General features: G+C 37.0%; 1 protein-coding gene across 3 annotated transcripts in view; it reads left to right on the forward strand.

Moving 5' to 3' along the window:
- Nucleotides 1-25,702, forward strand: part of rbms3.L (RNA binding motif single stranded interacting protein 3 L homeolog) — a 343,617-nt gene that overhangs the window by 168,484 nt on the left and 149,431 nt on the right. For all 3 annotated transcript variants that reach the window (XM_018267467.2, XM_018267469.2, XM_018267468.2), the window contains exon 4: nucleotides 17,549-17,640. In XM_018267467.2, coding sequence (XP_018122956.1) covers nucleotides 17,549-17,640 — 92 coding nt within the window. The remainder of the gene's footprint in view (nucleotides 1-17,548; nucleotides 17,641-25,702) is intronic.

Consider the following 25,702-nt stretch of genomic DNA (forward strand, 5'->3'; position numbering starts at 1 on the left):
GATTATCCAATGTGTCATGCAACTCCTAGAAAGAGGTGTTACTTGTGAGAATTGCATGAATGGATGTGTGAAATGTTCTGAAACCGCCGGGGTACAAATGTTAGAACAGCATTGTATGTAGCAGACAGGTGGTGGTCCTCTGTTTAGTGATGGTTTCTCCACCTTGACATGAATCGGCTCTTTCACGCCTCGTTCCAACCAGCGGTCTTCTTTATCCAATATTTGGACCTGGCTATCTTCAAAGGAATGTCCCTTGTCTTTTAGGTGTAGAAAGACAGCTGAGTTTTGCCCTGTAGAGTTCGCCCTCCTATGCTGAGCCATTCGCTTGGTGAGCAGTTGTTTTGTCTCCCCAATGTATAGATCTGTGCACTCCTCGCTACACTGGACTCCGTATACCACATTGCTTTGTTTTTCTTTAGGGGTTGGATCCTTAGGGTGTACCAGTTTTTGTCTCAGTGTGTTGCTAGGTTTGAAAAACACAGGGACATGGTGTTTGTTAAAAATCCTCCTGAGTTTCTCAGACACTCCAGCTACATATGGGATGACTATGTTTCGCCTACTATGTGTCTCCGGGCGGTTATTTCTATTGGTGTTCCTGTTGGGCTTGGTTGCTGCTGTTTTGACAAAGGCCCAGTCTGGGTAGCCACACACTTTCAAAGCTCCTCTAAGATGTTTTTGCTCTTTGTCTTTGGACTCTGTATCCGTTGCCATAACTTCTGCCCTGTAGTGCAGAGTTCTAATGACACCCAGTTTGTGTTCCAGCGGATGGTGGGAATCAAACAATAGATATTGATCCGTATGAGTGGGTTTCCTGTATACTTCCGTCTTCAAGTTACCCCCCTCTTGGATGCATATGAAACAGTCCAAAAAGGCAAGTTTGTTCTCATGGACATCTTCCCTTGTGAACTTGATGTTATTGTCCACTGAGTTAATGTGTTCTGTAAAGGCCGCCACTTCATTGGATCTGATTTTAACCCAAGTATCATCCACATACCTGAACCAGTGAGTCGGTGTAGTTCCCTGGAAAGTAAGTAAGGCCCTCCTTTCCACTTCCTCCATGTACAGGTACATGTACTAGATATACCATGACATGGATGAATGAAAATCTTCATAGTCATGGTGAAGTTTTGTATAAGTGTTTTTCATGTTTTTGTTGTTTAATAAATCACACATTTTTTTTGTGATGTAGAGTAATTAGCATAATCCACAACCATAGCTAAAACAAAAATTGTACCTCCATATATGTTCTCATTAATTAGGTATATATTTGCAATTATGTATTGAATTATATATTTTTAGCTCATTGTGAGAAAATGTCTTATGTAGGTAAATTAGATTTTTTAGGTACATATGAGCTTACCAATAGCAACCAATGAACAATTCACTTACTACTAAGCAAATATCTGATTGATTGCCATCCATTACTGCATTACTATTTCTGGAGATTAGTCGGTTCTACTTCAGGTGACTAATCTCCCCGAACTGCCTTCCCGCCGGCTAGAATTTAAATCGCCGGCGGGATGGCACTTGTTTTCAGAAGTCGTCAGAAGTTGCCTCACGAAAACATCTGTTCTGCCCAACTCCTCGCAGAATACAATTTCCATTCATCCTATACTTGAGTATTGAGGAATTGGATCAAGTTTATTTACAAAAAATCATTAGCTTATTTCTTCCTATAATAGTTTACAGTTTAAATACAGTTAATAAATATTAATACATTAATCTGGAAATTTATTATCCAGTAAGGTTGTCTCCCATAGACTCCATTTTATCCACATACATTTTTAAAAATGATTTTTCTTTTTCTCTGTAATAATAAACCAACACCTTGCACTTGAGCCAAACTAACATACAATTAATCATTTTTGGTAACAGAACCAGCCTATTGGGGTTTATTAATGTTCATGTGATTTTCTAGGTATTAAGGAAAGATTCTTATCTGGAAAACCACAGGTCCCTAAGTATTCTGGATAACAGGTCCCATACCTTTTAGGTAATGGCAGTGAGGTTTCATATACTGTAAGAGCCCCAGTGACTAGTGATGGGTGAATAAATTAGGCAGGCGCGAATTTGCAGTGAACTTCTGCATTTCGCCGCCTGCGGGTAAATTCAATAATAATTCAATGGCAAAACATCCAGCGCATCGGAAAAAATTGTGTTCATGTCAGAATAGTCATAAACATTGTCGCTTTACAAAATTATTTGGACAACTATTAAATTTAATGCATTTGGCAAAAATAGGTGCGCGTATAACAATTGTGCGTTTGGTGAATTTTTCGACGTTTCGTGAATTTCGCTGGATTATCATGACATGGTTTCTTGGGGAAGGCAAGCTGGAAGTTGAAATAAATTGTGAACCATTATTTATATATGTGTGTGTGTGTGTGTGTGTGTGTTATTTGATAAGGCTAATCTTTTACCACAAAAACTACAGTTGTAGTACACAACTTACAGTGGTGGAAAAATATAGCTGGACGGGCAGTATGATAAAAAAAAGATGTAGCAATTAGGACCTTGTTATTGATTTATAGAAAGCATACATGCTTTTTACAAGACTCATGAATCTACAGTTACACCCCAGCTTGTTTAATGTAGGTGCACTGGGAATATTGTGTTTAAATACATTGGTTTATTCATATACAGTATGTAGGATGCAGATAAGCAACTAGAGTAAAAATCCCAAACTAACAAGTATCTTTTTGTAGCAGAGACAGGTTTGGCTCAGCTTTATTGCACACTTCACCACTTTGTAATTAATTTGTGTCCCTGCAATTCCTGCTAGCAGATATATACATCTTCACTGAGACATTTAGATTACAACTGACTGTTACAAAATGAATAAAATACTGCCAATGCTGATGGTTGTGATGCTAAGCCCAACTGCAGTTAAATGATAGAGACGATTTTAAGATACAGCCTTCTGCATAAATGGGTGTTTGTGCAGAGCAGTCAGGGGTGTCAAGTATGAAACAATAACCATTGGTCTCTAATGAATGGAAGCTCTCTTGCTAATTACCTGGTTGCAGTTCAATTTAAACATGTGCCCTGTGTTCTAACAATTACAGATTTATTTGCAGGCTGCTCTATTTGTTTATTTACATACCAGCTTTTCATTTCATCAAACTATGCTTTCCACAGTTTACATAACATATATCCTGGTCCTAATATATGTTACTAATTACACTAATTACTAATACTACATTAGAGGGGTTGTTCACTTTTAAATGTACTCTTAAGGGCCTATTTATTAAACCTCAATTTATTTATGGTCGAGTTTTTAAAGGGGAAAAACTCTAATTTTTAGAGGTAAAAAAAATTGTTATACCCCAAGCTGCTAAAAAATCAGAATCCGAAAATACTGTCGAGATCATGTAGAAGTCAATGGCAGATGTCTCTTTTACAATATAAAGATGTTTCTTTACAATGTGATCTGTGCTTGATTTTATATTATAATTAGTAATGGGCAAATTTGTCCCGTTTCACTTTGCGGGAAAATTTGCGAAACGACGAAAAACATTTGCGAAATGCAATGGGTATCACTATAATTTTGACGTGTGACAATTTGTTTGGACAAGCTTAAATTTTGATACATGCGACTATTTTGTCCAAATGCATTAACGTCAATGGGCTTCAAAATAATTTTGACGTGCCACAATTTTTTTGGACGCACAGATTTTTTGTTTGCAAATTTCCTCTGCCGTTTCACGAAACATGGATATTCGCCAAAAATCCATGCCTGCCGAATTTATTCGACCCTCACTAACAATAATCTAAAAAAGGCAATGTTATATGATATAGAGAGTGATATTTTAAGACAATTTGCAACTGGTTTTATTTTTTATTATTTGTGGTTTTTGAGTTTTCAGCTTTTTATTCAGAAGCTCTCCAGTATGCATTTTCAGCAATCTGGTTGCTAGGGTCCAAATTACCATTACAACCATGTGTTGATTTGATTGAGAGACTGGAATATGAATAGGAGAGATGAGTAATAAAAATAAATGTCTTACAGAGCATTTGTTTTTTTAGATGATCCCTTTTGAGAAATGAATAGAATAAAATGAAGGCAAATAATTAAAAAACTATAAAAAAAGCTTGTGGGGAAAAAAAGGTAAAGGGATTCTATAATTATATGGTCTCCTGTATTGAGACAGATCTGAAAATAGGACCACAGTACTGTATCATGCACTATTTCTTTTCTTGAGCGAGAATAATGATTGTAGGAAAGTAAATGGGTCAATGCAGAAAATCATCATCATAACCTTTTCCATCCAAAGCAAACAATGTCAGCTTTTAAACACTTATCATTTGCTTCCTTAGAAACAGAGTGATGAAGCAAATTCTGCTCTATGCTATTTAGCAGCAAGGGATGTTTGAATCGAATTATAGCTTGATTTATTGTTATGTGGCTCAGTTAATCTGTTCTAATTCGCCCCATTTATTGATATGTTAGTGTTAATTCACATGCAGAGGAATGACTTATGAGCCAGAAGGTGCACACATAGACACACTGTTTTTTCTGCTTCACAAGAATGGTATGACGTGTTATAAATATCAGATATAAATAAACTAACAAACTGCTACTTTAATCTGAAATCTACTTTAATATTTCAAGGGGTTGTTCACCTTTGAGATAGCTTTTAGTATGCTGTAGAGAGTGATATTCTGAGACAATTTGCTATTGGTTTTCATTTTTTATTGTTGAAGGCTTTTGAGTTATTTAGCTTTTTATTCAGCAGCTCGTCAATTTGCATATTAACCAATCTGGTAACTAGGGTCCAAATTACCCCAGCAACCATGCATTGATTTAAATAAGAGATTGGAATATGAATAGGAGAGGGCCTGATTAGAAGGATCAGTAATAAAAAGTAACAATAACAATACATTTGTAGCCTTAGGGTAGGACTACATGGGTGTGTTCGGACCGTAAACACGCAGGAGTCAAGTCGGATGTGACAGAAATAAGGTAAGATATACAAATGTCTGATTAATGTTGCAGTGTTGATCCGACGCGACACGACTGTCGGATGCAGACGCAACGTGCAGTGTCTGCATCCGACAGTCTTGTCGCTTCGAATCACGATGTGACACCATCCGACAATGCTATTACTTTTCTTATTTCTGTCGCATCCAACTTGACGCTTGCGTTTTTGCGTAGCGCATCGGATTACGCCAAAAACGCCTGTGTTGTCCTACCCTTACAGAGCATTTGTTTTTTAAAAGCGAGCCAGCGACGCCAATTTGAAAGCTGCAAAGAGTCAGAAGAAAAAGGCAAAGAACTATAAAACTATAAAAAATAAATAATGAAAACCAATTGCCAGAGCCAACATAGCTTCTTTGTAATAAGCTTTGAATAAGGTATTGACATATTCTGAAAGCTTGCTATGATTGTCATCTTAGTTAGCCAATAAAGGTATCACCTGTACACCACTTTTGTTATGCCTCATATCAAAAGTTTTACCCTATAACGTTTTCAACTGGCTAACACGGTACGCAACACTTTACCTGTAAATGTAAGATACACATAAAAGGTGTGTGTTCCATGAGCAGTCGTGCGATTATATTAATGCAAATGTTGTTTTGCCAATAGAGGGCTCACAGGGCACACATAAAGCAGCCCAGGATTTTAATGCAAAAATTTAAAATATTGAAATTAAGGATTATGGTGGGATATTGTGAATCATAGGATCCGAACCTCTTGATAAAGTTTGTTCCATCTATGGTGATTTTTTTCCCTTTCATGCTAAAGTTTTAAGAAGAGATGATTATTTTCAGTTTTATTGTTGCTGTTGTCAAGAAGCTACATCCCAGCATCCCAATTTCTTTCCTGAAGTCTTTCTAAAATGTCTACTTCTTTATGGTTCTTGTTAGCCTTAAGCTGGCCATAGACTCAAAGATCCGCTCGTTTGGCGACATTGCGGCATGGCTATATCGGGGGTAACTCGAACGTTCGGCTGTATGGTCGAACGATCGAATTACGATACACCAAGGGGCTCCGATGGGTCGATCATGTAAAAATCAAACCTTCCTGATCGATATCGTGGCCAGATATCGATCGGGAAGCCCCCATACACAGGCAGATAAGCTGTCAAATTGGTCTAAATGACCGATACTGGCAGCTTTATCTGCCCGTGTATGGCCACCTTTACAGTGCAACTGCTCAATCATTAATCAGACCTAAACAAAATACCTTGCTACAGTTTACCTTGTTGAAGAATTCATAGTAATCTTATATTATATATAATTATATAGTTGTTAATATTTTTCTGTGGTGCAAAGGGTTGTTTCATTTTGCAAGCAAAGGAATGGAATGATAGCTAAAAAGATATAGGTAGTGAATTTCAGCAATGGAGAAATCCTGATGTTAAAATCAATGATGGTTAGTGGATTTGAATGTGTTATTGGCATCACCATAAACATAAATATCAATGATAATAAATTTGATGACATCACAGTCACTCGTCTTTTCCAAGACATGATTAATAGGGAAATGCACGCTTTCCCCCCCCTAATAAGCTGTTAGGTTTACTCCTTTATTATTTCTCAGGTAATCTACATTCAATCATATGACATTTCCATTTATGTAGCTAATAGCAGGCACTGATCTATTAGCCTGAATGTAATATCGCTTCGAAATATTTCTACATTCCTACATTTGTTGAAATTCACAGTAATGTAACAATGACAAAGACTTTATTTACAGGTAGTCACAAAGCTCTTACAAATAGTGATCGGCAAATTTATTCGGCAGGCATGGATTTGCGGTGAATTTCCCCATTTTACCACCCTCGAATATTTTTTGCGAAACTGCAGTGAAAGTTCTCAGCAAAATATTTGCTGTAACAGAAAAAAACTTGTTGCTCGTCAAAATGGTTGATGCATAAAAATTGATGCCTGCCAAAGTCATTTGGACGCCCATTGATTTAAATGCATTTGGACAAAAGAGTCGTGTGTTTAAAAATTGTCACTCGTGTCAAAATTGTTGCACATCAAAATTATTTTGATGCCCATTGACTTCAATGCGTTTCACAAATTTTTTCGATCTTTTTCAGCCTATCACCCATAATATAGAAAAAATGCCAGCGTTTTTTGGGACTTAGAAAAAATTTGCGAAGTAACGAAAATGCCCAACGCTAGCGAATTGACACTAGCGTTAGGCGCTTCGGCGCTTAGTGAATTTGGGTCTATGAGTTATGGGTTTTGGTTGCATGCCCCATGTTTCACATGTACATCCAACACGAGTAGCTCATTATGGGTCATACATTTTGCCAAGCATTTCTCTGTGAGATAATCATAGTGTGTATAGGAACCCATAGGGTTAATGTGCCCCTATGGCTGTATTTCCCTATCCTTTCCCTAGTTATTGGGCAAAAGCTCAAGTATCTAGTGACACCCTGTCACACTTTGGTATAGTGAGAGAGAAGGGGTGTTTCTTCCTCTTTGGCTGCTGGTGTCCTGATCGACTGGTTGTTCCCATTGAGCCTGGGTACAACAAGGCCCAGTAAAGTGTAAGCCCCAGAGGGACCTTGTCCGCTAGTGTCTGAATAGGGTTATTTCTGTCATAGACTCTCTAGGAGAGTAAGGTAGAGAGGACAGATAGTAAGAGCAGCTGGAGCTCCATCAAGGATTGTAGCCTGCTGTGTGGCATTGCGTATGCCTTAACCTCTGTAAGTACACCCTGGGCTCATTTGTCTTGTATAAATAAACTGTTATTCATTTGGTTATATTACTCCACCTGTGAAATCTTCCATGTAGCGAAGGCACTAGCCTGAAGTGTTTTGAGTTGCATGGGACCCATGCTCTAACAACTAGCTGGACATTAACCCCTTTTTTAGTAGCGTTACATGTGTATTAATATGGTTACACAATCTTTCACAAACTTTGTTTTATTCAAATAGTTATTAATAAAGCAATGGCTGATTGGTGCGATTCTTGTTTTATAGTATAATATATATATGTATATATATGTATATATATATATATATATATATATATATATATATATCGTAGTGAATGGACCTGCACTCCTTGTTTGTAGTGAAAAAATCATCATTGTGCTTTATTCACAAATGCATTTCCAGAGAGGAGGACCGAAACATTGGGACATGCATTTGTGAATAAAGCACATTGATTTTTTTCACTACAAACAAGGAGTGCGGGTCCATTCACTACGATGTATTACAAGATTTGACCAACGCACCAATCTTCATATCCTAAATCCGGAAAGAGTGCACTCACTGTACTGACATATATATATATATATATATATATATATATATATATATATATATATATATATATATATATATATATATATATATATATATATATATAATAGTCCAAGAAGATGCCAGCACTCTCGAAAAAAAACTAAATAATGTGCCTGGGTGCAGAATCAAGTAAATGTAACACAAACTTCAAATAGAGTCCGCACTCCGGACTTAAAAGTAAAACTTTTTTATTAATACAAGCTACTGACTGACGTTTCGGCCCCCTTGAGGTCTTTCTCACTTTGCTTGTATTAATAAAAAAGTTTTACTTTTAAGTCCTGAGAGTGCGGACTCTATTTGAAGTTTGTGTGTGTGTATATATATATATATATATATATATATATATATATATATAGGTATTGTCACTGGGGGTGCCAAATTGTTAGGCACTAGTGATGGGCGAATTTATTCGCCAGGCGCGAATTTGCGGCGAATTTGCGCGTTTTGCCGCCAGCAAATAAATTCGCGAAACGTCCGCGAAAATTCGCAGCAAAAATTCGCCGGCGTCAAAAAAACGGGGCCGTTTCGCGAATTTTTCGCCGTTTCGTCGAAGCCAAACGGCGCAAATTCGCCCATCACTATTAGGCACCCATAAGTAATTATAATCTTCCTCACTATAGATTCTGCAATAGCCCTTTACTGGGTGCACATGCACAGTAGAGTGAAAACTCTGTTTTTTGCTGCAAAGCTCAGGTTTTCACCCTACTGCACAGCATGCACAGAGCACACATCAGCTTCAAGGAAACCTTTGGAGACAGAAGAAGGTGGGGATATGGTGCTTCTGTAATACCATGGGCCGATGTATTTCATAGTGAAAATTACCATTGGCCTAGGATCTCAGTTAAGAAATTCGGATTATTGGGGGGTGTCCACCACCCCAGTGATTATACCTTGCTTGGCACACAAGGATTGTGATCTCCTGAGGTAGACCATTACACGCATAACGTGCAGACACCCTTTAGAGAAGTAGAAATCCATTTAGCTGTTAAAAGCTGACCCACAGACACACAAAACAGGTTGCCTGCAGCCTGTTACCCATAGTTTTCACTCTTCAGATGGTGCAGCTCTCAGCCAAGGGGGGATGAACCATTTGTTGCTCAAACCTCAGCAGCCAGATCATTTGTAGGCCACACATACAGTACATGCTTTCCAAGCACTGTCACAATAAATAATAAAAAAAATCTTATAATCACAGTTTTAATGCCTAATCTCTCCTCCCCCAGCATGTAATAACAGTGTGTTTCATAGTTATTTATTTATTTAACAGCCTGACAATATTTATGACTAATGTTGAATGCAAAAAGCAGACAGCAGACATTATTTGGTAACTGACCAAATCTGCTCTTGGGTTTGACACTATTTGTATTACCTAATTGGCAAAAGTTTGCAAAGTTTGCATATTTGTCAATTTTGTTGAATATTCCAATTCCCGGATACTGACTGGCTGGTTGTATTCCTTAAAGGGTTGTTCACCTTTTAATTAACTTTGAATATGATGTGGAGAGTGATAATCTGAGACAATTTGGTTTTATGTTTTATTATTTGTGGTTTTTGAGCTGTTTAGATTTTTATTCAGCAGCTCTCCAGTTTGCAGATTGAGCGATCTGATTGTTAGGGTATAAATTACCTTAGCAACCATGCATTGAGAGACTAGGATATGACTTGGAGGGACTAGGATGAATGAGAGACTAGGATATGACTAGGAGAAGGCCTAAATAGAAAGACGAGTCATTAAAAGTAGCAGTAACAATTAATTTGTAGCCTTACATAGCATTTGTTTTTTAGATGGGGTCAGTGAACCCCATTTGAAAGTTGGAAAGCGTCAGAAGAAGAAGGCAAATAATTTAAAAACGATAAAAAGATATAAAAAAATAAATGTCAATTGAAAAGTTGCTTATACAACATACTAAAAGTTAACTAAAAGGCCAACCACCCCTTTATACAATAATTACAAAATGTAATGTAATAAAATCCCTCTAAATGAAGGTTTTGTTCAAGTAGGTTTTTAAAAGTGCAAAGTTTGTTCAATTAAAATATTCAGTAATTGTCTACAAATATTGCATTTTTTAAATCTGTGAGGTTGAATAACGTTTTCCATTTCACCCACCATCCCTAATTAAAAGGAACACTTCTTAAGAAAAAAAACATTTGTCAATTATTAATTTATTCTATATGTAACTGATCTTTAATATATATTGTTAGTTTATAATGGAGAACAATTGTGTGCTGCCTATACAAAGACATCCAGAAATAAGGGCCATCTCTGGCCAGACAATATCAAACTGGGAATGTCACTGAATAGTAGATTTTCCAAATAATGTTTTGATTTTTCAAAACTGTTAAATTCAAGATTCAGGCGCATTTTATCTGACTCTGGCTGTTACAGTGAAGGGAAATGCATTCAGCTGAATAAACCAGGATATTTTGTTCAAACATTACATTTGGAAATTGCTGTTAAATGCTCTTTTGACTAAAATTGCAAATTGCCCAGATTATAAAGAAGGGAATAAAGCATTGACTTATTTTCTCTAATAAATGGCACACAAGCTTTCCCTGTAACTCCAGCTTTCACAGTCTAGTTCTCCAAAGTAAGCATCCCAAATTTAATTACAAATGCAACATCATTCTCCAGCATTAATCATTTTTTCTATAGCAATATCAGTCATCTCACTGTCATCTACAATAGGAAGATTACTCTGCAATTTTTCTGTACTGATATTACACTGTAATCAAGCTTCCGAAGCACAGATATAATGCTGTTATGCTGTTTAGAGCAAGAATTGATGGATGCCTTTTCCTCCATTATATGACACCAAACAGAGATGGTCAAGTTTACAAAGAGCAGGCAGCATTCTCGTGCATCAATTGGTCCACAAACCCCTAATGACTCAGAACAGGTTTTATTATACAGGGATTGCATTTGACTCTACCTTCCATCTTGCATACAGTAAGCACATGTAATAAATGGGGATTTCCAAATCACCTGCAGTTGAATCCAGTGCTTACTCACCATTGATTTCAGACATTTAAACTAAACATTCTACAACATAAAATCAGGAGAGGAATAACTATCAGACACTAATGAATGTTGGCACTAGCATTGTTGTTCAATATAGGAAATGCCTAGTTAAAATAATATGCAGATAACATTTTTTTGGGGTTCTGACCCTCCCTGAAAAGGGAGCTCACACAGTCTAGGAACAGTACAGTAAACAGAGGGGAGAATGTACATGTCTATGTGCCTTGATTGCTGCCTTGACCCCACCCACCCTAATTTTCTATGCAGATATGGGTGGGGTGTATAAATAGCTCCAACATTGTATTGAAATCTCCACCACTTCATAAGAGGAAGAAGTTGTATTTTTGACTTTTTCTTGCATCTACTGTAATGGTCGAACTTGGCTGGTGGAACACAGGGAAAAAACCTGGTGCGCCTCAGAAACCACCATCACTCCCCCCACTGCCCTCCCTCCCCCGATTGCAGAAAAATTAAGTTGAGTTGTACAGGGAAAGGCAGGTGGCGGGGCCCTAGAGGGGGTTTTGGTGTCCCATGGGTAACAGCCCCAGTGGGCCTTGCACATCCTTGCCCAACCTTGTCTACTGTTATTTATCTCACACTGTCCTAAAATTAAGACTGTCTTAAATTTTCTTTTTTTTTCAATCTTTGCGGATACATAGGAATGTTCAGTCTAGACTGCAGCCCTCCAACTACAGCTCCCAGGGTCCCCAGGGAATTATTGTTTAACAACATTTAGCGGAGTGCATATAGTATATTCCTGGTTTATATCTTCCTCCCTGCTTATTTTTATTTCATTTCATATGCTCATATGGCTTATGCCTTCGTTTGAGAAAACAAGTGTATGTTTTAATGTTCTCTGGGGAACTTGGCAGTTGCTTTGATTTGTTTGATGTTTTAGTAATCTGGCAATCTTTGAGGATTATGATCTCCGTGAAAGAAATAGTCAGAGTATTAAATACAAAATATACACCTTTCAAGGATTATATTGGATATCCTGTGATTGGTTTAGAAAGACATGCCATTCAGGAGAAGAATGGAAAAGCAAAAATGGGAACTTGTGCTCTTGTAGGTCGCATAAAGTTATTAAAGTGTATCAAAAAGACTGTATTGTGCCTAGTCATTCTTGTAGGGTAATTAAACAAGGCCATTGATGGGACAAATCAAATATTTACTTTAACGGGAGCTGCTTCGCCAGTCTTGGCAGCTTGAATGAAAGGAAAACATACTTATGTGTTTGATCAAACATGATTTATATTAATGTTCGCTTTAAGAGTATTCTGAAAATGATTATTTCAAGAAAGGTTATGAGGTTTTCTTTGAGAGTAAAATAACAGTAAGAAGCAAGAATATGGTAAAGTGATGCCTGTGTATAAACCATACCAGCAATTTATATTTTAAATTATATACAAAATAGGGATTTTGTTTGCAGACAGGTTTCTACAGTGCAGATCATTTTGCATGTTGCCTGAGTTCGCTACTTTCATCATTTTTTTTTTTTTACCCATGAGCCAAATTCAGATGTAGAGTTGGGGAGCAACACAAGCATGAATAATGTCCCTGGCGGTGCAAAATAAGTGCTGTGATTGGCCATTTGGTAGCCCCTTTGTGCATTTAGCAGTACATATGTTTTTTATGCAACCAAACTTGCCTCCAAACCGGGAATTCAAAAATAAGCACCTGCTTTGAGGTTACTTACTGGGAGCAAGATCAACTTGAGTATATAATTATATATAATTACTTATAATTATAATTGCAAACATTTTTAATGGGTGGAAGACCTCTTTAAAGTATTTTACAAGCCATTGATTTAACAGAGTGCAAACTACATGTACAGTATCATTTGTGAATATTGTGGGAATAAGTACAAACTTTGAAACAATCAGTAAAGTTTAATAATTAACAGACAGTTTAGTGAACTGTCAGGAAAGATCAATTGCTCTTTTCAACAGCCCAACTGGTTTATTTACATAACTAGGCTGATGAGTAGTGATGGGCGAATCTGTGGTGCAAGATTCGCGAAATGGCGAGAAATGTTCGAAACGCATTGAAGACAATGGACGTCAAAATAATTTGGAGGCGTGTGAATTTTGAGGCGAGCAACAATTTTTATAGGCGTGACTATTTGGTCCAAATGCATTAAAGTCAATGGACATCCAAATAATTTTGACGTGCAGCATTGACGCGCGGCGATTTCTTTTTTGATGCCATGGATTTTTCCCCAGTGAATTGTCACTGCAGTTTCGTGAATGAATTCCCTTGCAGCGAAACGGGGAAATTTGCCGCAAAATCACTACTGATGAGTTCATTCATTGTACCTTTGTGTCAGATGTAATGTTATACCTCCAGTAACATACTGTAAATAGAGCATGGATTGATACAGCTGATTTGTCTGTTCTCTAAACGTCTCTTTTCTAAGTAGGTCCCTTACCTATGACTTGTGGACCTATATATCGAAAATTTAGATTTTTTTTTTTTTTATACATATTCTATTTCTAGTTAATTGTTATCTATTAAAAATACTGTAAAATAATATGCTACACATTTGCGAGTCATTAACATATACTTTGAATAAATGTATTATGAATTTGCACATAGTTTATTTAGTCACTGGAACTATATATATTCATTTATTAACATATCATGTATGAATAGCAGAGTATAATGTATTTTTCACACAATATATGACATCCGATCTGGCAATTTTTTAATAAATATACTAGCAATGCTTTGCATCAGCTAAAACTCTACATTCAGTTTGTCTGGCTGCAAATAGGTTACAGGCAGTGAAAGTGAGCAATCAATACTGATATATACTTGAATTACTTCTAATTTTAGCAGTGTTGGTAATTATATGCACCATCAGATTTTCTAATTTGAACCAATTATCAGGAATTATATAATTACTGTATTATAAATGTAAGATTGTGTACACAATTTAAGCCATGTGAAAGCATATTATACAAAAGGAGTCCAAATATTTTAGTGGACATATTTCACCCCTCAGCAGTTTGGGTTGGTGGGTAACACTATTTTAATCAGGTTAAATTTTCCCAATGTGGGATTATTACTGGAACACTGGGGAGTCACACCTGTACCTCACTCAGTGTTAGACTAGATCTTAAATAATAGCACCATAGAGGTCTGCAAAGATGTGAGCCCAAACTTACTTCTATGTTTTTTTTTTTAAAAAAACTTTTTTGAGCTTTAGATATATACATAGGGGCACATTTACGAAGGGTCGAATATCGAGGGTTAATAAACCCTCGAAGTAAAATCCTTTGACTTTGAATATCGAATTCAAAGGATTTAGCGCAAATGCTGCGATCGAAAGATCGAAGTAAAAATCGAACGATTCGAAGGATTTTAATTGATCGAAGGATTTTTCCTCGATCAAAAAAAGCTTAGAAAAGTGATGGGGAAGGTCCCCATAGGCTAACATTGTACCTCAGTAGGTTTAAACTGGCGAAGTATATGGTCAAAGTTTTTTTTAAACAGACAGTACTTCGACTATCGAATGGTCGAATAGTCGAACGATTATTACTTCGAATTGTTCGAATCGAAGTCGAAGGTCGTAGTAGCCTATTCGATGGTCGAAGTTCCCCAAAAACATTTTCAAAATTCAAAGTTTTTTTCATTCGAATCTTTCATCGAGCTTAGTAAATGTGCCCCATAGTCTTTGTTAGATAATAATGGTACAAATAATACTATACAATAGATACTGTACATGGGGCAAATTCACAAAAGGGCGAGATTTTGCCTGCAAATGCTCCGCCACACTTCACGCCACTTTACCAGCCGTTAATTCGATATCACTAAACTAAGTCACTAAAATGCGAAGTTGCATCTCGGAAGCCAAAGGCTTCTCTGGTGTAAATTCGTCAGCATGAGCATTTCATAGTGAACTTTTGCTAATGTTCGTTTCTGCCTAGCGAAACTTTGTTAGTACTCTTATGCTTAGGTCAATTTTAATAGGGTGGGTTCATATAGGTCTTATAGGACTTAGTGATGTTGGTGCTTAAAGTGGCCAGCTATTATTAAAAATGTTCAAGGAAGCAAAATATAGACAAAAGAGATCCTCAAATGCCCTAGACATGAGCCCACCCTAAAACAAATGTGGCATGTCCCTCAAATGGTTAAAAAATGTTTTAACAGTTACAACTTTTAAAGACAATACCACTTTAAAATATGAAAAAATGCTAGCGGGTTTTTTTTGTCATTTTTATGACTCTTTGGCATACAGGATATGATGTCACTGACATAAGATTGAGGAGGATGTAGCTTCATCGTATCAGTTCCCCAGCTCTAAGCTGGTGAAGGAAACTCTGGCGAAAGGGGTGACCTAATGTAAAAATTTACACACAGTGAATTGGAGGAGTAACGATCTTTTGCCTGAGCGAAAATGTGCCTGGCGAAAGGGCGTGAAACTTTGCTAGTGATGGTCCTCTATGCCTGTTAATAAATTGGAGATTTTCCTGCGGATTTTATTTCTGTCAAGTTTTCACTAGAGACAGCCACTTCGTCCTTTCGGAAATCTGTTTGAATAACAATTTTTATGTCGCAATGTAATATTTTTTGTTAGGTTTTTATTGCATTGGGAATCTTAATTGCGCCTTGCAAACCTTTCACACCTGCTCTGTAGTTTCGTTAAATATTTTGTTGCACAAAAAAAACGTTTGCGATTACGAAATTTATAACATATACTGTGCACTATTGCAATCTATAAAAGTCACAATCGATATCCTACAGTTGCATGAGGGGCAAAGTGTTTGTAAAAGCAAAAATTTCACATTGCTAAACGATTTTTGCATTTCTGTCATATATTTCCTATACCTTTAATATCCAACTTTGAACAATGTTTCTAATATTTTGGGTGGTTGAGGGTTTTTCCATTGGGAGGAAATATCTAAGCTGACATATTTAAGCAAGTGCTTCTGCTTCCTTCAAGAATTTTATAATTTTGGGACATTGTCACATTGTATATTGTAGGGTTCCTTTGTGATCACAGTTCTTCCAGCACAGCAGGGAAGTATTTGGGAACATATGTTGCACCAAAATCTCATACCAGAAAAACATTGTTTTATAGATGCTTCCCTTTTGTTGAATACGTTACACATTTCCACGCATTTATCCCAGATTTCCATCCATCTTACAAATGGGAGGGTAGTAGAAGTGGACTCCTTCCATTTTAACATGTTTTGGGAAGTTATTCTCAAGTAGGTTAGTTAAGTTCTATTCAGTATAGAGATGCTCCTTAAAGAAGTCCCGCTATATACAGTATTTTAAAAGAAGTAAGAGTTGGGTGAGTATTTGTTTTTGGTAAAATGGAACACTTTGGGGCAGATTCATTAAGGGTCGAATTTCGAAGTTAAAAATACTTCGAAATTCGACCCTCGAATTGAAATCCTTCGACTTCGAATATCGAAGTCGAAGGATTTAGCGGTAAACGTCCGTTCGATCGATCGAAGGATTTTTCGTTCGATCGAACGATTAAATCCTTCGAATCGAACGATTAAATCCTTCGAATCGAACGATTCGAAGGATTTTAATCCAACGATCGAAGGAAAATCCTTCGATCAAAAAAAGGTTAGCAAACCTATGGGGACCTTCCCCATAGGCTAACATTGACTTCGGTAGGTTTTATCTGCCGAAGTAGGGGGTCGAAGTTTTTTTTAAAGGGAAAGTACTTCGACTATCGAATGGTCGAATAGTCGAACGATTTTTCGTTCGAAATGTTCGAATCGAAGTCGAAGGTCGTAGTCGAAGGTCGAAGTACCCAAAAAATACTTCGAAATTCGAAGTATTTTTCATTCGAATCCTTCACTCGAGCTTAGTGAATGGGCCCCTTTAAGATATTTAAAGCACCAAGTTGAAAGAATCAGAGATGTATTTTGAATTTCTACAAATATCATTGGATCCAGAAAATGATATAATGTAAATAATCCTTTTGGTCTCCATTTTTCTTAAAATCTCTCCAACATACAAGTCTGGAAAGACGAGTTAGAAGGATCCAGGACTTGTTGTATAATATGCCTGTAAGTTGGACACTGCCAGACCTCTTTGCAATTTACTTGCTGCCATCATGATTATTCTTGCTATCCTATGTCTTTCACAATATACATTTTAAAAGAGCTGCTTGTAGGTCCTTTAGGACCATTCGGGTGACCACCACAAATTGAAGGTTTTTAAAATAATACAATATTCATTAAAAAAACAAAAAAGGTGTAAAAGTTTTTTGGGCTGATCATTTCATTAACTTTTTCAGGATACGGATTTGTAGATTTTGACACTCCTGCTGCAGCACAGAAAGCAGTCTCATCTTTAAAAGCTAGTGGAGTGCAAGCTCAGATGGCAAAGGTAAGCTTTCATGATATTATTTGGGTAAATGTATTTTGTAAAGAAATGATGTCAACACAATAGTTTGTGTTGGGATTATAGATAATGAGAGCCAGACCAACAAGAAAGAGAACTGTTTTATTTTCCTAAATGACAGATATTTATAATTATGTGGTATGGGACCTGTTATCCAGAATGCTTGGGACCTGGGGTTTTCCGGATAAGGGGTCATTCTGTAATATGGATCTCATTACCTTAAATCTACTAAAAAATCATTTAAACATTAAGTAAACCCAATTGGATTGTTTGTATTCAATATGGATTTATTATTTCTCAGTTACGATCAAGTACAAGGTACTGTTTTATTATTACAGAGAAAAGGGAAATCATTTAAAATTATTTGATGAAAATGACGTCTATTGGAGATAACCTTTCTGTAATTCAAATCTTACCAGATAACAGGTATCCCATACCTTAGTTCCGATGCTCTGCTTATAGGATAAGGCTGTATGTACAAGATGTGATAACACAGCTCAGTCCACCCTTACCAAAACAAATTTACCTTGCTAATCCTTATTAATTTACTGTACAAAACATTTTACAGTAATTTATGATGATGCAAATTTGTCTGGAGTTTTTATACTACAGAGCCATTGTATGTTTGCAGTTGTGTTGAGGGTCATTAAAAAACAGTTTTTAAAATATCCTTTTGATATGGCATGTATGTGGTATGCTGCTCACCTGTAAGGTAGAACAAAAGGTTCAGCATCTCAAGGGACTAAAAATGGGGGAAGGGACATGTTTGCTTTTGTTAAACTACATGTTCTAACTGTTCCAACAGCCTTTCAGCTATAGGTGAGTTGCTGGAATTTGCTATTTAACAGTAGCTGGAATGCCATGGTCAGGACACCTTATTTTACAACTAAACATATTTATCAGTTAATAATATAATACATGCAGTTTGTGCATTTATTGTACAAACATGACCATGCCATTTTGAAAAAACAGAGGAAGAAGGCTTAAAGGAAATGGAGGCAGTTTATTGCCAATAGCTTAGCTGCAATAGTGCAAGCTAGAATGCTATATTTATTCTGTAGAATGTTTTACCATACCTGAGTAAAAAGCTCTAGAAGTTCTCTGTTTGTTTAGGATAGCAGCTGCAGTATTAGCTTGGTGTGACCTCACTTCCTGTCTGAGTTTCTCCCTGCTCACTTACAGCTCTGGGCTCAGATTACAGCAGAGAAGGGGGGGGGAGAGCTGCAAACTGAGCATGCTCACGCCCGGGGCAAGGAGGTTCAAGCTGAAGGCAGAAGTCTGACACAAAAGCCAATGTGTACACAATAGAAGGAAAGAAATGCTGTGTTTGACAGAGGACTCAGAGCAGCACTGGTATATTTAGGTGGACCTTTCTGATAAGGCTTACTTAGTTTTAACCTTTCCTTCTCCTGTAATTGATACATCTGACACAAAGATGCCACAGTGAAGTTAATGGTGCACTCCTATAACACTTTTATATTAAATCCTCTAATCTGTATACAGTTTATCATGGTGCTATTTAGATTTCAGTTCTTCAAGCTGTATTTTTCATGCCATTTATATAAAGAGGGATAATGACTTTTACCAAAGTAGCCATGAATTCAAACAATGCTGCAAAAATGGCAAATTATCTAAATGGTATGGGGTTGCCACAAAAGAAAATCACCTTTTTACAACACACTTGCTGTTCATAAACTACAATTGTCTTCTCTAGAATGAAGCTATACCTATGAACTTGAGTTGAATGACAGTGGGAGTTGTCATTCAGAAACAACTAGATTTGCCACAGGGTATACAGAGCATTGACTCAAGACTCTTCATTCTGCTGTGTTAATTCATTCATTTGGCATTTGCAAAGAGTACGCCCTATGAAACAAGGAATTTTTACAGACCTGAGTGACTAGAGAAAATTCTGTATATAGACTTATTTTGCCAATGAAACAAAGTGAATCATACAAAATCGGGAACATTTTTATAAATGGTCATGTACAAGAAGGTCTGGTTTTGGATGGTCAGATTTGCATTATAAGTTAATATCTATTTTTGCTTTGTTCATTACATATAATAGATTTACAGTATAGAAATTGCATCCAATTGTATACATATTTTAAATTATAACCCAAGAGCATTTACTCCTCATGAGCCATTTGCTTTAACATATCGTTCACAGAGAAATTACATGCCATGAAAAAAAGGTTGGCGTGTTAAAACCCCAGATATAAGATTAGCCCTGCACAGATTACTGACGCAGCATAAAAATGAGTTTGTTCTCTAGGATATACATTTATTATTCAACAAACAAGAAATACAAAATGTTTAAAATGTAACAAATAATGTCAAATGTTTAAAAGACAACTAAGAAAGTATTATTTGTACCAGTTTTGGCTGATGTTATCAAGGTTTTCTTATTCCAAAGGTACTGCTTATGGGCAACCACAACCCTAGTTCCCACATGGTGGTTAGAATTCCTTGCACTACATTGATGAGCCCCATTAAGGGTTAAAGTGGTCTGTAGTTGAGTTTTGATCAGCAGTTGGTCTGGTTGTGCTTTAAAATCCACTGTGTAAGCTTCAATCTATATTGTAGGCCATGATAGTTTAGATTTCCCGTTGTTTTTCAAGGTACAAGTATAGGATCTGTTATCTAGAATGCTCAATACCTAGGGTTTTCCAGATAACGAATCTTTCTGTAATTTGGATCTTCATACTTTAAGGGGCAGAATTATCAAGTGTCAAATTTCGAAGTAACGGGAGTTTTTTTTGAACTCCCATAACTTTGAAATTCGAAGAAATTTCGAATTTTTACTTCGACCCTTGATAAATCGGTCCCTAAGCTGCTAAAAAATCTTTGAAATATTAAATATACCCATCATATGACCTTCCTGTAAATCAGAGCTTCTGGATAACAGGTTTATGGATAATGGATCCCATACAAATGTGATATATACAGTATGTTTACAAATCATTGAAATGTCCTGTACTGGACTGTTGTATGGCATCTTTAATATCTGTATTCAGTACAAATGTTCAATTTTCTTGTGTGCCTTATAGCAAACCTTCTCTCCACCCTCTCGTCACACAATTGGTTATTTATATATTTTTGGCATGATCAGAACTGGCAGATCTCCGGAAGCTTAGCTGTGGTATATTTAGTTCAAACAAATCCTCCAGCTCTCATGATATTTTCTATTATGTGCTGATGGTTCTTTCTGTAAGTCAGTACAGCTGGCAACGTTGAGTATCAAACCTGAATGCAATTGTGTATGAAGGATCCCAAGCCTATCACTAAACAAAGCTCTAGAAAAACAAGTACAAGAAGAATGACTTACAGTGTTTGAGTAAAACTGCTTCACATTAGATTAGGATTGCTGTTCTAAAATCAGAATGTGTTATATGTATGTATTAGTATTGCAAACTGTTGTTTACTTAGCTGAATAATTGCTACCCTTGTACAGTATAGGGAAATAAAACTGCAGTCGGCCTGGTACATAGTATTAATAGTGAATAAAGTACCCCCTCTTGTAAAATATAAGGATATTATTCTGTAAGTTACCAAAGAGTTCCATGAGTATCCTCATATTACAAGTTTCAATGAGTCATGTGACAGAAATGACATCACTAAGCTCCAGTCATAACCAATGACATCACTAAGCATCGTTTATAAGGATATTATTTACTGGATATTCATGGCTCTTGTGTATTATATAGTGAATAAAGTACCCCCTCTTGTAAAATATAAGGATATTATAAGTTACCGAGGAGTTTCATGACCATATAAAAACACGAGGCCGAAGGCCGAGTGTTTTTATACAGGTCATGGAACTCCGAGGTAACTTCTAATATCCTCATATTTTACAACTGGGGGTACTTTATTTATTATAATACACAAATTTTAGTGAGTCATGTGACAAATGACATCACTACTCACCGTTTATAACTGATGACATCACTACTCACCGTTTATAAGGATATAATTTACAGGATATTCATGGCTTTTGTGTATTATATGCATTTATGGTAATGGTAATAAAGAATCCTTGGTACCTGCATGTTTCTGGAATATATGGGCTTATTATAAAACCATTGTGAATTTTTTTACCCACAAAATTCCAGCATAATTGCAGCCACCCCGCTACATTGCATTTACCACATTATGCGTCTCCCCAATATGGATAGTAAATCCTGTGCAAACTATGGCACACAGTTGTGAGTTGCTCCTGATTTTATGCAGATATTCAATGCAAGGCAACCCCCCATATGAAATAAGTCATACCCAGGTGCAGTATCCTATAGAAATCAATAAGACAGTACATGCTACATACTGATTGGTTCTTATAGATGATAGAAACTGTAGCAAGCTTTGCACCTATTACAACATAACTCCCACTGTGCAAGGGCAATAAGAACAGGATCCCTTTCATGTGTTGGACCTTTATGTTCTCCTGGTTGCACCAGTTGAACATCACAAATGATGCTTATGATACTGCATGCTCCGAACTGCCACATCCACACCAATGCAACCTACACCTCAATTCAGAGTGCAATGTGCAATTTCACAGGCAAATTGCTTTTTTTTTTTTAACCGAAAATGTAGTGTTTTCCTTACACAATTCCATGGGGAGTTTTACCAGCAGAACTGCACCCAATGCATTTATTTGCATTAATAGAATCAATGTGTTTGCAACTGCACACGCTTGTGGTAGCATATGGGATGGGTTAAAATTATGCAAGTGTGTGATTCTTTTGGCACATGTCTGCTTTACCAATTGATTGTTCAGGGTTGCAGTAGCTCCAGGGTTCCACAATTTAATACAATGGGTTGATTTGGGCATGATTCAGCATAAGAGGCAGGACGACTGCAATGGCACTTGGTGCAGCTATATAGAAGTACAAGGTGCCTATTAGGATGCAGATACCTTTAGATATACTCACACCTGATACCAAACCTTTTTTTATTTTTACATCTAATGTAACATTGGGGCATAAATATCTATCAATCTATCAATATGTATTGCTTTGGTTTTCCGAAGTTGTCCGAAGTTGCCTCACAGGTGACTTCCAGGCCTGGATTTGTGGGCAGGCCACATAGGCCTTGGCCTAGGGCAGCCAAATGCTGGGGGTGGCAATCCGCCCACTGGCCGCAACTATACCTGTCTCCACCTGGTACTCTGAACCCAAACTTCAGAAAACCGAAAAGAGTGTATGCAAAGATGGGGCATGTTTACTAACACTGGAGATAAATATCTCCAGAGATCTCCAGCGACTCATTTCTGTGAATTGCCTTCATGCTGCCAAGAATGCAAATCATCAGTGGGATGGCTTATGTATCGAAGTTGCCTCACGTGTGACTTCGGACAACCAAGAGACACGTATGCCATTACGCCGGCAATTTGCATTCTTGCAGGCAGAAAAGCATTTCACTTGCCAACAAATCTCCCCATGTGCCACCACCCTACGTTTGAAAACAAAAGCAAAGATCTATAGGCAACATCTCCAGAAATCTCTGGAGATATTTATCCCCAGTGTTAGTAAACATGCCCCATCTTTGCATGCATTTAAAACTTTTTCTTGATGTTTATACATTACCTGATCCTCTGATCCTCCAAGTTCTGGATGAGGGGGCTGCCATATTTGTGTTGCAGTAGTCCATCTAATGGACAGGTTGTCAGAAACATCAAATGTAGGAATTTCTAGTAAAAATTACTTACAGTACCTAGCAGAGGAAAATTATCAAGATAACCTATAGGTAACTTTTAGTGGACGCTAATATATTGAAAAGTATTTTTTTTGACAGTATCCCATTACTGAATGGCATCAATAAGTGCAACATTTTCAGCATGGTCACGCTTTTAACTCCTTTAACTTGCAGATCATGCCCAGGTTGGGCAAACCTAGGATTCTAGCACAGCAAAGCATCTGTACTAGTTACTAAACCACCACTATCATCTGCTGAGTTGTCTCTCCCAATATCCGTTTGACATGATAAAACATCCCAGCACATGTGTACAGATGGTGTTTACCAGCGTTCTACTGGCACAAGAAAAAGCGATTACTCTTCCATGAGAATACAGTAAATGTTTGTCTGCAGCAATTATTAGCTAAATGCACATTCAGTCAAAGACTGTGGGAAGAAGCACAAAAAAACAAAGGTTTAGCAAGTTGTGGAAATCATTGTAAGTATACATGTTCACTTTCACTTGAAAGCAGACAACAGCTGAATACATTTCAGATTTATATACTAAAGAATATAAAATGAATGGGTTTGCGGTTTAAGAGGTTTCAGAATGAAACGCTTTGAGTCTTATTCACCCTAAATACATCCTTTTTTTTATTACTACTAGCAATTGCTTTCAAATTCCTTTTACAACACATCATCAAATGTGTTTGTGTTTAACAGGGTTTTGGTACAGGTTTGCATCAGTATGACTTTTGACATGGAGCTTGGAACACGGAGCAGAAATATTAACTGCAGCAGTCATACAGTAAATAGTTCTAATGTGCCCTTTCATTTTATGCTTTAGTAATACAGTACATTTCTTATCCTTTCAGCTTCAACATGTGTGATGATTCATAAAATAAACCTAGAAACTGGGCTGGCACTAGATTAACCAGCACCCTGGAAGGAAACTGAAACAGGATCTTTCCAAGAGGAAAAATGGGGCATGACAGTTGCATACAAATATCAGATATTCCCATCACTGCATCCTTACTGCATTAAATCCAATGAAAGAAATACAGTATTCTGTAGTGTAGATGATGCTTTGGAATTACTTTGCAAAAGTAGAAATGCTTTTTTTTAAGGAGAGCATTTTTGTATTGGCCTTAAACTGCTTGTTCAATGGATGTTTCAATAGAGAAGCAACAGTAAAGCGCAGTCCTTTCAAATGATTGTTGTCCGGGGTGCTCCAGCAAAGAGAGGGGTTAAACCTACCTGCAGTCTTCCACCAACCAACTGCTGGGGGAGGCTTTTTAGAGACCTTGTGGCAGAAATGGCTAACGCTAGCGACATTTTACCAGAAATCCCATCCACAGGGACATTTGCAATTCACAAACAGGCGTAGAGGACAATTCACTAGCGAACGGGACCGTCACTAGAGTTCGTTCGCACTCTCTATCTACTTTTCGCTCTAGTGAACGAGCGTAACTCTGCAAATTCACTGAGATGCAAATTTAAAGAACATTACCTCTTTCCTCAGAGTTTCCTTCTCCACCTCAGACCAGGCAAACTGCTAAAATGAAGCGACATCTTCCTCAATCTTATGTCAGTTACATCATAGTCTGTCTACTGGAAATGCATTAAAGTTGTAAATAGGCAGGTGACTTTTAAAAGCAGGATTGCCTTCAAAAGTCCTAACTATTAAACTTTTTTGTGTTAACATTTGTCACCAGACATTTGAGGGGCATGTAACATTTGTTTTAGAGTGGGCTCATGTGTTGATTGGTTAGCTTTTGGGTTATGATGCAGTTCTGTTTAATCACATGTACTCCACTGTTGGTTCTCCCTCTTTTATATAATCCGGCTGACTACGCTCCTGTCTTAAATCTTAGGACAACGACTCCTCCCTTGTTTGTGAAGCGGCTTGTCTGACCATTCCTCCTCTCCGGTTGTTCACTCACTGCCTCTTTGGCACTGTTGTGTTTTATATTTCTCATCCAGCTATACTCAAAAACAAGAAGCTGGGACTTGCTAATACAATTTCTGGCACTGTCGTGAATTGTAGTTCTGTATCCAGCTATACTCACAAGCATCTGGGGCTGGTTAATATAATTGCTGGCACTGTTATGGGAATATAGTTCTAATAAGCACCTTGAGCCTCTATGGTCCCGCATTCTGTACTGGTATTACAGGCTCAGCCACTGGGATTCAGCATAGGAGGCCCATTTATGAACATTCGCAATTTAGTGGTTTCAGAGGTTTTTGAAACTACAAATAAACTTATTTTCTCTAAAACCACAAATGCCATGTAATTTATTAAAAGATCTGAATATAAAATGTACATATATAAAACACTGAACGATATGCACAAAAATAGAAAAAATCTCAAAAA

This window comes from Xenopus laevis, chromosome 6L (genome assembly GCF_017654675.1).
Source record: "Xenopus laevis strain J_2021 chromosome 6L, Xenopus_laevis_v10.1, whole genome shotgun sequence".
NCBI lineage: Eukaryota > Metazoa > Chordata > Amphibia > Anura > Pipidae > Xenopus > Xenopus laevis.